Source organism: Cryptomeria japonica, chromosome 2 (assembly GCF_030272615.1).
Source record: "Cryptomeria japonica chromosome 2, Sugi_1.0, whole genome shotgun sequence".
In the NCBI taxonomy this organism is placed as follows: domain Eukaryota; kingdom Viridiplantae; phylum Streptophyta; class Pinopsida; order Cupressales; family Cupressaceae; genus Cryptomeria; species Cryptomeria japonica.
In genome coordinates, this window is record NC_081406.1 from 606,781,217 (window position 1) to 606,796,048 (window position 14,832).

Below are 14,832 nucleotides of genomic sequence, written 5' to 3' on the forward strand. Positions count from 1 at the left end.
CACTTGTTAATGATATACACGTCGGTTAGTATCGGGTAACTTGTTAAGTTATATACATACCGATTGGTATAAGGTAAATGTGATAATGATTCTAAGAGGTGCGATCAAGTAATATCTTGACCGATCATGTCCGGTCAAGGTATTGCTTGATCCTCCTTGTTAGCATGTATATATCAATCGGTAATGATGAGAAGAACATCAAAATTGATAAATGCTCCTTCTCCATCTGCAGCATACCAAATAATAATCAGATCTATTATATTAAGAAATAACATTTACCTGAAAGAAGATAAATAACCTTGAATATAACTTGCATCTTGAATTGAAAATCGAATAACATTTACAAGGAATATGAGGGGAAAAGCACCTCTAGCGTGGAATTTTGACCTTTTAACCCTTAGAATATGGATTTTCATCCGGAAAATGATGATTTTTCCACTCAAAACCACTAGGAAACCTCAAAACTCAATAAAACTCATCTGGAGTTAGGCAAATTCACCAAAATTTGAGCGAAACAAAAGAAAACCTATCGGGATAAAGTGCAAAATCAACTTGAATAACTTCCTAGGAGCAAGAAAACAACTCCAAAAGGTCCTAAAACACCTTAGCACTTAAAAATCACCAACAAGAACATTCAAAAACACGTTAACGCTCAAAAGGTCTACACTTGGACAAAATTAGGATCATTTAAAATCTCAACTTTACGTGCTTGATCCTATAACTTCAAAACCCTAAATGACAAATAGGCATGATCAAAAATCCGAGACTCGAGCACAAGAAACTCAAAATTGCCCACTATGCTGCCAAAACCCTAAACTAACCAACGCAGAAAGCAAGAGAGAAGGGGTCCCTGTTTGCAATGGGGCGATGTGTGCAAAAGGTCGCAACATGTCGACATGGTTTCTTTTCATCAAATTAGCTAGTTAGAATACAATTATTTTAATGGTGAAGTGTGAAGGTATCCGATTTGATTTCAGGTTCATACCATTGGGGGCTTCCTGATGGTAGGTCTCTGTGTATGGTTAGTCTGAACCCAATACTGTTCTTAGTTCAACTGTGGGTGTTTGTTTCAAGTTGCGCCAGAATAGGGTGTCTGAATGAACGTACATAGTCTGAAAATCCTTTCATTGCCCTGGAGCTTGCACTATTCATGTGGAGTTGTGAGTATATCTCTCGCTAAGCAAGAACTAGTTTATTTGAAGTCTGTCTACCAGCAGCACCAACCGTTACTGTCATTGTCCATAGGATTCCTAAACCCTGTCCCTTTTGTTATTTATTTTCATAGCTTGGGATTCAAAGCATCGTGAGATGCAGTCCAGCTTGCCACATTCGTAAGTACCCTTGTGTTTACCAGCAAAACACATCACCGTTGAGTTATCCTAAGCCATCAATACCTAACAGTTGGAACCTTGAGGTTATCCCCTTAGATCAATCCAAACAGCATTAGGGATTTCCTTATTCAAGAGAGGATAGGATACTTAACATTCTATTTTGTGTTGACCGAAAGAGAAGCGAGCACTTTTCCCACGTCAACAATTAGGTTTGTCAATCATTTCAACATGCAATGTGGGAGATATTTGGTACTCAACTAGATGGGTATTCTTTGTTATATTGCAGATTACAATGAAGTGGGTCTTATAGTTTTATATGGCATTCCCCTTTTTCGATTTAACAAGTCCTATGTGTTGTTTAAAACAATCCTATCCTTTTGTGTACTCACACTACTCAATTTTTGCCTTTACCTAAATCAAATACCTGTGGTGGTTGTCATAGGCTTTATTTTAAGTTTATTGGATGCTCAAAAATACATTGTTTTGTATGACAAATGCGAACCGCCCCATAAAACATATTCATACAAATTGTAAATAACACGCACATACCATTTAGATAAGGGTTTTTAGTTTAGTTTTTGTTTACAATTTACAAGGAGTTTCCACTTCTAATTCTAAAAACAATTTTATTGTAGACACTATTCCATTTTGTGTTGTACTAAAAGGTGCAAGTTAAAACACTAATAGGATACATGGGCTAGGGTTGTACCCAAACGTAAACAAACCCCCAAACAATGTGTTTTAGAGAAAAAACAGAAAATGGATAGAGTTAAAATTTAAAGACCTAAACTAAAGTACCTAGCAAATAGGACCTAGTTGAGCACCCTATATAGGTTGGCCAGCTTCTTGTGCTCGAATCAACTTAACTAACCAAAATTTTATGGCATGGTTAATATGAAGTGAAAAAAACAACACTTTCTGTTTAAGGCATTTATATTAAGTGGAAGACAATTTCTTAATGCATTTAGTAGAGGAGATTTTAGATACAACAAAAAAAAGCTACTTCATTCCCTATACGTTAAGTCATGTATTTTGGTGTACCTATTTGTCACTGCATGATTTGTTATTTTTTTATGCAACTTCTCCTAAAGGGTAATTTTTATTCAAATACTAGTTTTGAATATGACCACTAATAACTTTTTTGAAATAACAAATGGCTCTTAAATTTCCAAGTACTATCACAATTCACAACAATTGGACCCTACTTAACAATCGGTTTGCTTTCCCTACCTAACTACACTAACAACAAAAAAAATAAAAGTAAACAACGCTTCCTAATTTAATTTCTCACTCACCAAAAACTGCATTACTACTATTACTCATTATTCAAGGCTGCAAGTTTGGTTAGTGTTCAAACATCATGTTCTTGCTATTTCTTTTTATTTTTGATATTTTAAATATCTATTGTATGACCATACTCAGATGTACCAAAATTGAGTTGTAGAAGAAACTGGACGACCACCAATCCTGAACCCCAATCCAAACCGGTAACTTAGTTCAAAAGGTTCTTATTTCCAAGTCTTAAAGAAACAACATGGATATTTTGCTCTATAAACTACAATGAATTTTATAAAAGTTTCAACTTCTTAATAAGATAGATAAAGTACAAGTTGATGTCTCGCTCAATATTGCACGAACTTCTGGTTCAAATCCTAGGTCAAGCATCCGATCTGCTTCATCCAACACCTGAAACAAAGCCAAACCTTTAGTCACACATAAAAAATACTGCCTGGAAATAAGAACTCGGTTACTTAAGCAATAAACCAGAGTCTCTCCATGAGTAAAAGAATGATGAGAATCAAGAGAAAAGAACGAATTTTGAGCTAAAAGAAAACTTTAGTCAAAAAAACAGAAAAAAATCTAAGACAATCAGTGACAAGTAATCTCTGACGTCTTTTAACCAAAAATACATTTGAAAAATTATGGGTGATTCAGAATATCTACAAAGAAAGAGTAAAGAATAAAGACACTATTAGACTTTTGTCAGTCTAATATTTGATGCAACAGATAGAGTGCAATAAATCTCTTAAAGAGTGATAAATCATAATAAAGTTTGATTATTACCAAGGGAATTATATTTAGTGGAAACCCTTAACAGCCAACTTGATACAATAGAACAGAAAGGTAGAAGGTAAGCTTCACAACTGGATGCATAACTAATTTTTCTTATAGACTGCGATTGAAATACCCCATCAAACTAAATAATCAAACAAAACTAACAGCAATTTTAAAAGTGATAAAAATTGAAAATCTATGTCTCCAAGATACATATCAAATGCCAGTGGATCAAAATTTAGAAGCCCCTTATGTCATCTATAATTCATTTGGAAGATTGTAGATTTCATTTTATTGGACAAACCTATTTGTAGAAAATCTTAATGGAGGATGGCTCTACGCACCTTAGAAACTAATATTTTCTCCCAAATCAATAAAAGTGAAGTTCTTTTTCATGCACTTTCCAGAGTGTAAATTCATGAGCGACATAAAAATGCTCACATTCAGTGACTAGTGGTCATAAAATCAGAAAACTCAAGCGTAATCATGATAATATAACTATTTACACATTTTTTCTCACCACAAATGAAACCTCGCCAAGGTTACAAATACCATCCTGAATCAAGTCCCTCAAACGCCCAGGGGTAGCAACAACAATGTCCTGGATAGTGATTAGCATGTCAGAACCTGTCTTGAAATGTATTAATAAATGACCTTTTCCAAGGTGTAACAAAACATGCATTACTTATTTAGTAATTAAAGGAGAATAGCATGTTACAAGCTCCTCAGAATATTAGAAATAAGCGTCAAATAATTCAAGTTCACCGTAACAATCTCAAACAAGCTAAATTTTAGCAATTAAAAGAATTGATGAGCAAAACAAATGTCTAGAGAATGAATCAATAATATGACTTAAAAGGTGATGCAACTGAACCCACAGCATAAAAAGAAATAAGTTAACAAACTATTAAATTTATTCAAATTTATTTGCCTAAACTTATAGATTAGGAAAAAAAGAACAGCTCCCTTACAATTTCTACAAACCTTTGTCTTTTCATAAACAATAAATGTAATTAAAAGATCAAACATAACTTAAAAAGTTAAGTCATCTTATGGAGAAACAAATTCACTCAAAAGTTCACAATGGGATCTAGACATTGCTAATATAACGGCTGGGCCGGGGTATAGTTATGAACTGAGTCCCTACAATTCGGCTAGGGGCCCTAGTCATTAAACAAAGAACAAGAAAATAGGCTTGAAAAAAAACTGCTTACCAACCACTGCACGTAAAGTGGGGCAAGATAAACTATGTCACCTTTTACAAATGACCAAAAGGATTTCAGCAATTTGAAATAAGCATACTCATTGAAGGCATCAACAATGGAAAGAATATCCTAAGAACTAGTGAAAGAACCATTTAATCCAGTTTCAACATACCAGTTTATGAAGAATGGTTGTGAGCTTAATCACTAGACATGTTCAGGGTTTATTCAAGATTAAGGACAGACCCAATTTTCCATAAAATCATTAAGCATTGTCATGTAACATAGAGAATGTAGATAGAATCTATGAATGTCCTCCTTGATCCTAGTATGAATTTCATCATGGTCAAGATAGAAGATGAGGCGTGTCCAAAGAGAGATGATATCCAATGTCCATGGAGGCGATCAACCAAAATACCAATAGACTGAAGAAGCATGGAACCCTAGCAAACCAGCCCAGTTGTTGATCAATTTTTTTCTATGAAGCAGGTCTCTCAAAAGAAGTGAATGCCAAGAAAAAATACTGTCAAACTCAGGTGCAGTCCCCAAAGTTCAGGAATAATTTTGCCATCTCCACATTCCCCATCCCAGAATCCTGGAGAAACAGTGGATGAAACAGAGCAATTCCCAGAAGTAGTGTTAAGGCCAAACAATTTTGTCCTTGCCCTCATAGTAAAATATAGTCTTATATACTACAATTTAGAGGCAGCTTTCCTCTGTATGAATCTGAATTGCAAAAATATTTATCATGGCAGAGTTCCAGATTCATTCCTTATTGGGTGAAACATGGTAATAAACAGTAAATGTGATGTAATCCTGCACTTGCCAGGAATGTTCAAGAGCATAAAGGGTCCCCAGTATGGAGAGGAGGGTACCCATTCCAGCAGCTGTCCTAGATTGGTAATTTTTTTTCATCTCCAATCTCCCATCTCACATATTTAGGAAGAGTCTACATTCCTTGGAATATGTTCATTGCTGAAACCAGATTTATGTATTTAAAGTGAGATTGAGGATATCATCATATCCAAACAAATATTTTCCACCAATTATTGTGCTCCGAGAGACGAGTTTTATTACAGGTGCCAGGTGCTATGCAGCTTTCATGCCAAGGGCATTATTGAAACACTTGATATTATTAATATTAAGTCTGTCTTCTTTTATGTTTTACATACTTTAAAGTCAAGACCATAATATAATAGGATGGTTGAAATTATCCTCCACTCCTCTCCAGAGAAAATTGTGTTGAACTGTGATGATTTGTTATGCTATCTGATGAGGGGTTGATAGGATGGTGAGAAGATATATTGGCACTACCTGTGTAGTACCACTGGAAGAAGTAGAAATCAATCAGCAAAGGAAAGCCAGTGATATATTGGCACTACCTGTGTAGTACCACTGGAAGAAGTAGAAATCAATCACAGATTTCACGCAAGTCCTTTGTGCTTTTGACATTAAGAGGAAAGCTAATATACTTGAGCAGGAGGCTGCTTTCTTTGAATTGGACAACATTTATAACATCCTTTTTCTTCAGGTTAGAATGCTGATAGCCTGATAGATGTGACATTAGATTTGTTTTAATTTGGTAACTGCCCAGACACTAACTGGATTTGAATCATAAGATTATTGAGCTACTCTATTTCTCACACGGCACTGGTCACAAAGCAATTGAACAAGTTACCACTTGTGCCTAATCTCAACACTCCCTTGTTTTACAGTACTATCTTGATTTCTGCATGAGCTACAATCCTTTTCTTGCTTTGTGGGAAATAAATCTATGAAGTACCTTTTTGGCATCAGGATGATATATCTCATGCCTCCAAGTCTCCAGCGCTCCTGACCCTAAACTCAGGAGTTTTTAAGCCAGAAAATACTCCTATGAACCTGTAGATTAGCACCTTTTCCTTTAGGAGCCAAAGACTTTTTTTCGTTTTCATTGATGGATAAGTGCTGCTTTGATAGGGTTTCCATCCTGATAAAGATCATCTCTGCAGATTTCATTCTTTCATCACAGAAAGCAGTCTTGAAGCTGGGGCTGGATGATTGACCAGAAATAGAAGAGGCCATGGCCTCCTCACATGGCAAATCTGAGCATCAATCAGTCTGTGTTCAACTGAGGACCTAACCTACATGCTCTGACGAGTCAAGAGGCCCTGTTGGGAAGTGTGGGTGCATGTACAGGATCATGAGGTTGGGTGAGAACTAATCTTCTTGTTTGTTTTTATTTCTAATATTACTAAGGCTAACTCCTGGTTAGAAAAGATCACAAAATTTTGCTGATTCTAGCTGTCTGCAAACCGTCAAGAGAGCAGGAAAATAAATCAACAATGGAGGATATGTCAGCGCAATCTCTCCAAGAAACTTCTCCAACCCATCAAATTACACCCAAAAGTGATGCAGAGAGAAGACACCATTTTGCTTCTATGATGCTCTAGATAGAGTCATAAAAGCCATATGTTATGTGGGAGCAATCTACCTTTATTTCACAAATAGTCATTGAGAGCCAAAGAGCAGCTCAGATATCCTAATGTTATGTAGCCTTTCCAAAATGGATGTTTGGTCTGTAGTGTACCTATTTGGAATTTTTTGAAATATAAATTTATTTTAATTTGTTATGTTTAAGGAAAAGTCGAAATTTGAAAATGAAGCTGGAAATGTCAACAACCCTATCTAAAAGAAGGTTAGATGTAAGTCATTTCAGAATGTAAATATATAATCTGATTTGCATAGAAATAACAGCTAATTAGATTGAACAGATCTGAACCACAGAAAATATTAGTCATAAAGCCATAAGCATGAGCACAGTCAAAATGAACTTGAAATTTGAATTTAGCACAGCAGTCTAAAGAACCCCATGTAATATATGCAATTCATTTTATGGTTATGGGATGCTAAAAAATAAATGCTAAACTATGAAAATAAAACCCTACAATAACAGCGATCAGCAAAAGGTACCTTTCAGACTTATTGACAGTAGATACAAATGATAAATAATTGAAAATAAATGTCAACTAAACCCTAAGCCTAAGCTGAACAGCAATCATTAAATTTCAGAACTAAACAAATCATCAATCAATAACAAGCTACAGCACATAGAAATGCTTAAAGGTCAAATTTGATGACAACATTCAGAAATAACAGCAAGAATCCATCAGTGGATTTACAGCAATTAATAGACCTGCTACAGCAGTTACCAGCCACTGAAAAGTATAGAAAAAACTCCAAAGGCTGGCGGCAACATTTAATCTGGTACAGCAACAGCTGAAATGTGATGGGAGCACCCATAAACACTGCCAACTGCTGTCAAATCCTTGATGCAGCAGTATAGGGTTGCAAATATTGAAGTTACAATGGGAAATGACTGAATACAAAAAGACGCAGCAGTTAATGGCCTTCAAACCCTTAGTAAAATTATGTTCTAGCAAATCCAAATCATTCTCTAGCTGATGCACAATTGCGTTCCTTCTATAGAATCGTCCAATTGGAGATAATGGTTTTCATCCTCAAATCCAAAGATATTCCAAGAGGGTTTTCATGCTCCAGAAATTGTCAACAAAAAGTTTCTATCCTTGAGAGCTCTAATTTGAAATTTGAATTAGAAATGATAACGATGGGATGATTTGATGTGAGCCTTGACTTCTCTTTTATAAGCACTTTACTTTGGGCTCTCTATTTATTTTAGTTTTAGTTTTTATTTACTTTTTCCCTCCAAGTATTTAAAAATACTTTTTAATTACATCCAAAGGCCCCTTTTTTAATTACATTTTCAATAAAGTGTTAAAAGCACTTTTTAAACATTAAATAGGACCTAAAATAATATTTAAGTGGCCTTATTAAAAATAAAGTGATCAGACCCACTAAAATATTATATTTTATATCCCTTGCTCTATCCTTTAGCCTACGGGAAAAGGGGATAGGCTCGAGGTCTTCTTTGTGAATCTAATTCTGGAAAGGGGGCATGACATGGTCATCTTTTTACTTTTGAGATTGAATAACAATGAACAGTAATGCCATGCTATTAATTGACACCTACTGGGTTGACCAATAAGTCCTTGAAGTAAGGAGCAGGTAATTAGACTGTCATATGACCGTGCAATTGGCAACCATTACAGGGCTATCAGCTAACTCCTCGATTTGTCTCTGATAATGATAACCAGACCATCAACCAACTGCTTGATCTTAAGACAAGCAACCCATAGGTGACTGACATCAATTTACTAAAGCATTCTCACTAAAAAAAAATTCCTATCGAATCAGGAAGTCATATCTTTCTGGATGTGAGCTCAATGGAACCATGAAGGCATCAAAAACACTATCATAAATATAAAAAGCAATTGCGACAGCTATTATACTAACACAGACATGAAGTGAATAAAAATTTGTAAATTTATTTTTTTGATAAATTTTCACTAACAAATGGATGTTCCTCCTATGCTATTGTCTCAATCAGATATAAAAGGCTACTTCCAATTGTTAATGTATTATAGGCCAACCACATAATATAAATGATTACTAAGATGCACATAGTCTACATTAATCCACCAACCCTCTTCCCCCTTTATTATTTAAACTTCGGCATCTTGCTCAACGTTATTGGGAAGAGTTAGACTTGGATCTTCGTTGAAACTGATAAAAATAGCTGCTACTAGAATTTGTAGGTAAGACAAAGCATCCATTGACAAGAAAACAAAATGATCAATTTTTGAGAGGACACAGCACTCTCTGCATCTTCCAAGTGTTGAAAATTATCACCCCACACATAGAACATAAATGTATTTGTTACCAAAGTGCTTCAATCTAGAATTGTCTACATGGGAATCAATATGCTATAAGGATCACTTGTGATCTGTGTATACAATGCCTCCTACATTTAACTAGTGTCATTTCCAAATGAGCATCAAGGTAAATACTAAATATATTATTCCAGGTGATCAAGTACATTTGGAATTTAACCCTGCTTGTGGAGAGCAGAGTAAAAAGAACTTAAGTTGCTCAATGGGAATATATTATGCATGAACAGGTATCTAATGAGAAACTGTTACCTGTGAACAGATAATCACTAAATTACTCCTGACTGGGGCACCGTTTATATCTCGGACAAATTTGCAGTCATAATGGTTATACAATTGTTGCCTTAAAGGATAAAAGGAGCGATTTGAAAGCATCAACTAGTTATGTTTTTTACTCTCTTTTGCAGATGCAGTAACTATTCAACCATCACTCTCCTCCCAAAGATTCAGTACAATTACTATGTATGGTAAAACTGTTGACAAATATCTTTTGTCCCTATGTAAATAGCTGGTACAAGGAAGGTCATATCAAGATAGTCACTTTTGCTAGTAAAAAAGAATCTTTGTATGATAATTTGCGTTATTTAATGAAAGAGTTCACAAACTAATGTCTTAAGGTCAATATTCTTGGCAACATTTTATTCTTTATGCTGGAGTAGAAGCTCAAACTAAGATGCTTGATATCCTTGGGATAACAAGGGAAAAGAAAGCTCTGGCTAGAACATAAACTTCAGAATAATGTTCTTTTCTAATATATAACACCTTTTTTATAAATGCATGAATATCTCTGTATGCGCGCGTGCATGTGCATGTGCGTGTGCGTGTGTGTGTGTATGTGTGAGAGAGAGAGAGAGATCTATGTTTTGAAGTCCCACAGAACTATGTACTATTATGACTATTTACATCTTTGAAACCATAGTGCAACACAAACAGATGAATAACCTACTGTTTGGTTTACTACTAAAAAAATTTATCCCTAGTCTAACTCAAAAGTATTTTAAATTTTCTAAACAGTGTCTTTCATTTGGTCAAGGAAGAAAAGAAAACAAAGGAGAAAACCTACCACTCCAGCCTTAATAGCAGAAACTTGCTGTCCTTTCGAAGTGCCACCATACAAGCAAACTGACTTTACTCCACAAGAATTTCCAGCATCAGCTACCACGTCTGCAATCTGTCACAAACATTAACCATTTTAAAATTCATCAAAATTATCTAATCTTTAGAATCAAGTTAAAAGCATCTTCCCTAAGTAACTACAATATGTTGTCATTTACGCATTATAATACATACTCCATATTGGGAAGGTAAAGACATTTTCCTTGAAAAAATTATCAACATAATAATCATATTAATTGAAACACCAAGCTTGATTGAAGCAATACTTTCTTAACATACCCAAGTATTTAATACTGAGGGGAAACAATTTAGTTATCAAACATTCACTCAACACAGCAGGGAAAAAATCCTTTATGAAGGAAAGACCCTAGTTGCCATTAAGATTAACTGCAATTTGAAGTCATCCAAGCCACCTTTGGTTTATCGTTGACTATCAAGTCCTAAATTTCTCAAAACATTTGTAATTAAAGAAAAAGGTTTACTGCAAAAAGTAAAATTATGTGCTTACCATTCTATTAGCATTTTAATTTGTCCCTTTCAAGGCAACACAAAATAGAACAGTATGTAAGGTAAAACCTTTCTTCAAATTAGAAGGGAAGCTTCCTTTATGAAATACTAAAATAAACCCTAAAACCTACGAGGGAGAACTTTAGCTTTTAACAATCCGCGCAAGATAATTTTTGGTTTCTCAGCAAGCAAGGCAAAAATACTAAAGAAAATACTTGTCTTTTTGCTCTCGGGTATGGACACAAGGTTAATCAACTCTTCCACACACAAATGAGAGATTATTTATCTTTTTTAATTATGCAGACAACCTAATGCATAACAGCTAACACACACCTACTTTTTTTTGGCTAAAAGCAGAGACCAAAAAGAATGAACACAACACAAGAATTGAATTCAATATGAAACAATGGACAAGAACCAATAAATTGAATAGTAGAAATTGCATACAAAGCCACAACACCCACATCAATGAAAACTGCAATAGAAAACCTGTAAGAATCACTACTTCCTATTCAATTCACCAAATCATTTCTATTAAAAATACTAAATCAGCACAAGACAAAACATGGAGTATGAACGACAATTCCAGCAGCAAGGAGACATAAAATTACCATTCCATAAAAATATAAGTGCATAAAGCATTAAGTTTAGCATGAGAAATAAATAAAAAAGTATTACTATTCTTTAGTTCCTACACTAAAAATAGTTCGCTTGCAATCCTAGCAAGCCTTAAATACAAAATTGTGTGAAATAGATCATCTAAAACAAAAAATCCTAAAATACAACACCTCTAAATAAATCTTATAAAGGATCATCCAGAATAGCGATCCTCCAATAATAGCATTAGCTGTGTTAGGTCCCAAAAATGCAGGTCCACAATCCTAGAACATTTCTTTCGTTCAAGGCTGAAGATATGTCATCAATAAGGCAAGAAACGGGGTTCATCAACAGACTGTGGATGGCTAAAAGCTAACGACAAGAGTAGGTGGTCTCTCTTGCACTTTGGGCTCAATTTAAACCCAGTAGGGTACTCCCAGAGGTATTGTTAATAGGTTTGTTTATTAGACAAAATATTACATGATAACAACATCTGGCAACTATACCCAAATGTACACTTGACCCCTATATTTGTCACTGAGTCAAGATTACTAGCTACATAAGACCCTTAATTTGGTACAAGGTATGAGTCATCCTAGAACCTTGGTAGAATCACCTAGTGGAGTGCTTGTACCTGCTTTCCCTATACATGCTTCATCTCCTAAGATTAATAGCCATCATTGTAGCATTGGAGAGGAGATCGTAATGGAGGTTCCTCAATTGTCCTATCTAAGCCCAAGAGTGGAGCTTTGGCCCTCTTGGCCCCGGTGGCAGGCAACATGGAAATCCACTCAGGGTATCCTACGTAGATGTAAATCCTCGTGATTTCCCCCTTCCTTACACCTCCTTCCTTCTATACATGATGGGGGTTTACAAACAGTTTTATTAATCAGACATGCAATTTATATCAATCATTCATATATGCATATCAGAATTAAATATTGATAATTAATGAACCAATAAATATACACACAATGCACAATTATTCAGATTGTTAGAGGCTGATTATAATAAGTCTGAATTAGGTTAATGAGAATCTGATCCTACTTCTATTTCTGCTGATTACACAGTTGCTGAGTCTTCTTATTGAGTGCTGATCGCTGTCCTTAGCCGATGATGATAAATTGTGTGATATCTGATGCTCCTCCTTGATCGCTTGGTGTCATTTATTAATACTCCTTCCTTGGGGTTGAAAGGTTGTGACTTTCCCCATGCTAGTGGCTGCTGGAAAGGGACATGTCCCTTTGACAAATCATATGCCTCTTCAAGATGAATAGCTTAGTATCATTAGCTCTAATTAACCCTTAATGTTATTGAGGAGATTTCTGTCCAACTCAGATCGACCCACTATTAGCATTGTCTTCAATCAGATTTGAGATATTCTTTGATTGCTGGAGATGGTTGATTGCAGCGTGTGAAGCCTCACAACTTCCTATTTCAGTTTGTTCCTTTGATGTAAATCAGGGAGCATGACAATGGTTTTTTTCTAAATGAATTGGGTAAGTACTGATTGATCAAAAAGACACTCAATTTTTAAGTAGATTAAAGCAAAGGCACAACAATAATGTATGAGAGAACAATAAATGATGAGGCTGAGACCAATATGAAAGCAACATCCATACCAATACTTTCCTCCAAATTTTTATCCATATCAACAATAGGATCAGCCTCAAAGTTTATATTGACAAAAAAAGTAGTAAAGCAAGTTCTTGAGGTACTTGGATGATTACCAAACTAGAGGACAGGACTGAGGCAGTGTCTTATTCTAGGACATGACTTCTTCTGACGTCTCTCATCTTCTCCTCCATTTAACAAAATGTGTGGTTGTTTACTTAAACTCCACCTTATCCTCTTCCTTATCAATAGCCAGCATTTGTCACCATTACTCTTTGTAGGAAATCATTTCTATAATAGCCTTCTTATGTGCATCATACCATACGACTTACTAAGCTGTTGGGAGATTAACTGATCCTATGTTCATGATTATTATGTGACATGTCCATGCACAAGGTGCACTCTGGAAAATGAATGCAATCTATCATTTTTGTGGTTTATCTCCAAGGCTAAACTACTATTGCCAATAACCAGCAGGCTTGTCATTTAGTAGAAGCTACAAAATGTAAGTCCCATGAAGTCTATCACTATGCATATTGACAGTATCATATATGTCAAGACAACACAGACAGAGATAGGTTGAATGCACATAACTTTTGATCTATATTCCACAGAGTTTTGGAGACGGGGACAGCAGGGGACGGCAGTTTGTGTTTCCGGTACGGGGGTACTTTTGAGCCATTTTCAAGGGGATGACAGGGGACGTCTGTTAAAGAAATAGGCATATCATAACAATGATAAAGCATTCATCATAGATATTAATGCATATCATTGATTGGGTAAAAAAATATTATTCTAGCAGCCAGAATTAAGCATCATTCTTATTCCCTTCTGGAAGACATACTTAATCTGCTGAATTTTCTCATGCAGTATAAGCTTATAAGTTATATGCATTGATTCCTTGAATTATCTTTCATTGAAAATAGCATGAGTGAGTGCATTCATGTAATAGATCGTCCCTAAAATTTAAGTGTTGCATCATGCATGAAACATTACAATTTCTTTTGTTAAATGAATTACCAGCCACTTTCCAAAACCAGTGGAAACAAGGTCAATGCATTGCTTTAGGAGCAATCCATGAGTAAAAATGATAGAATGGTGGATATCCAAACTACATGGTGGTCCCATGAAGGTGTGCTGCCTGGTTTGTCAAGGTTGTATGAAAGTGTTGCAGAGAAGTGGTCCCATGCATTTCTTGAATTGTGTTGCTCCTCTTACACAGAATAAAATAGCAAGCTTTTACAGAAAATTTCAATTTTGGCTTAGCATTTTTTTTTAAATCTTCTAGTCCCGCTTCCTCTGCATCTACTTGAAGTCTGCAACCAAAACATTTGCTCCAGATTTCCTACTCAACATGCTATTTCTACTTGTAACTCAACTATACAGTTTTTATGGACTGACAAAGGAGTAAAAATTGGAGCAATAGGCCCAGAAAAGTCCCCTATTTCTGGAATGGGCAGGAAACTTTGAAAAAATGTCCCTGTATTGTCTCCGGTACGGGAATGGGGTACCAAGGCCGGGGACGCATCCCCGTGGAACATAGCTTTTGATTTTATTCTGAAAGATATATAACTATTTCTATCCAAATGCCACACCTAATTCTAAACTGCACACAAGAACCCT

At 35.4% G+C, this 14,832-nt stretch overlaps 1 protein-coding gene across 1 annotated transcript in view; it reads right to left on the bottom strand.

Moving 5' to 3' along the window:
- Positions 1-14,832, bottom strand: part of LOC131043842 (DEAD-box ATP-dependent RNA helicase 5) — a 95,302-nt gene that overhangs the window by 60,902 nt on the left and 19,568 nt on the right. Inside the window, exons 3-5 of the mRNA XM_057977075.2 lie at positions 10,439-10,546; positions 3,907-3,987; positions 2,939-3,017 (exon numbers count right to left, since the gene is read on the bottom strand). Of these exons, the coding sequence (XP_057833058.2) occupies positions 2,939-3,017; positions 3,907-3,987; positions 10,439-10,546 (268 nt within the window). The remainder of the gene's footprint in view (positions 1-2,938; positions 3,018-3,906; positions 3,988-10,438; positions 10,547-14,832) is intronic.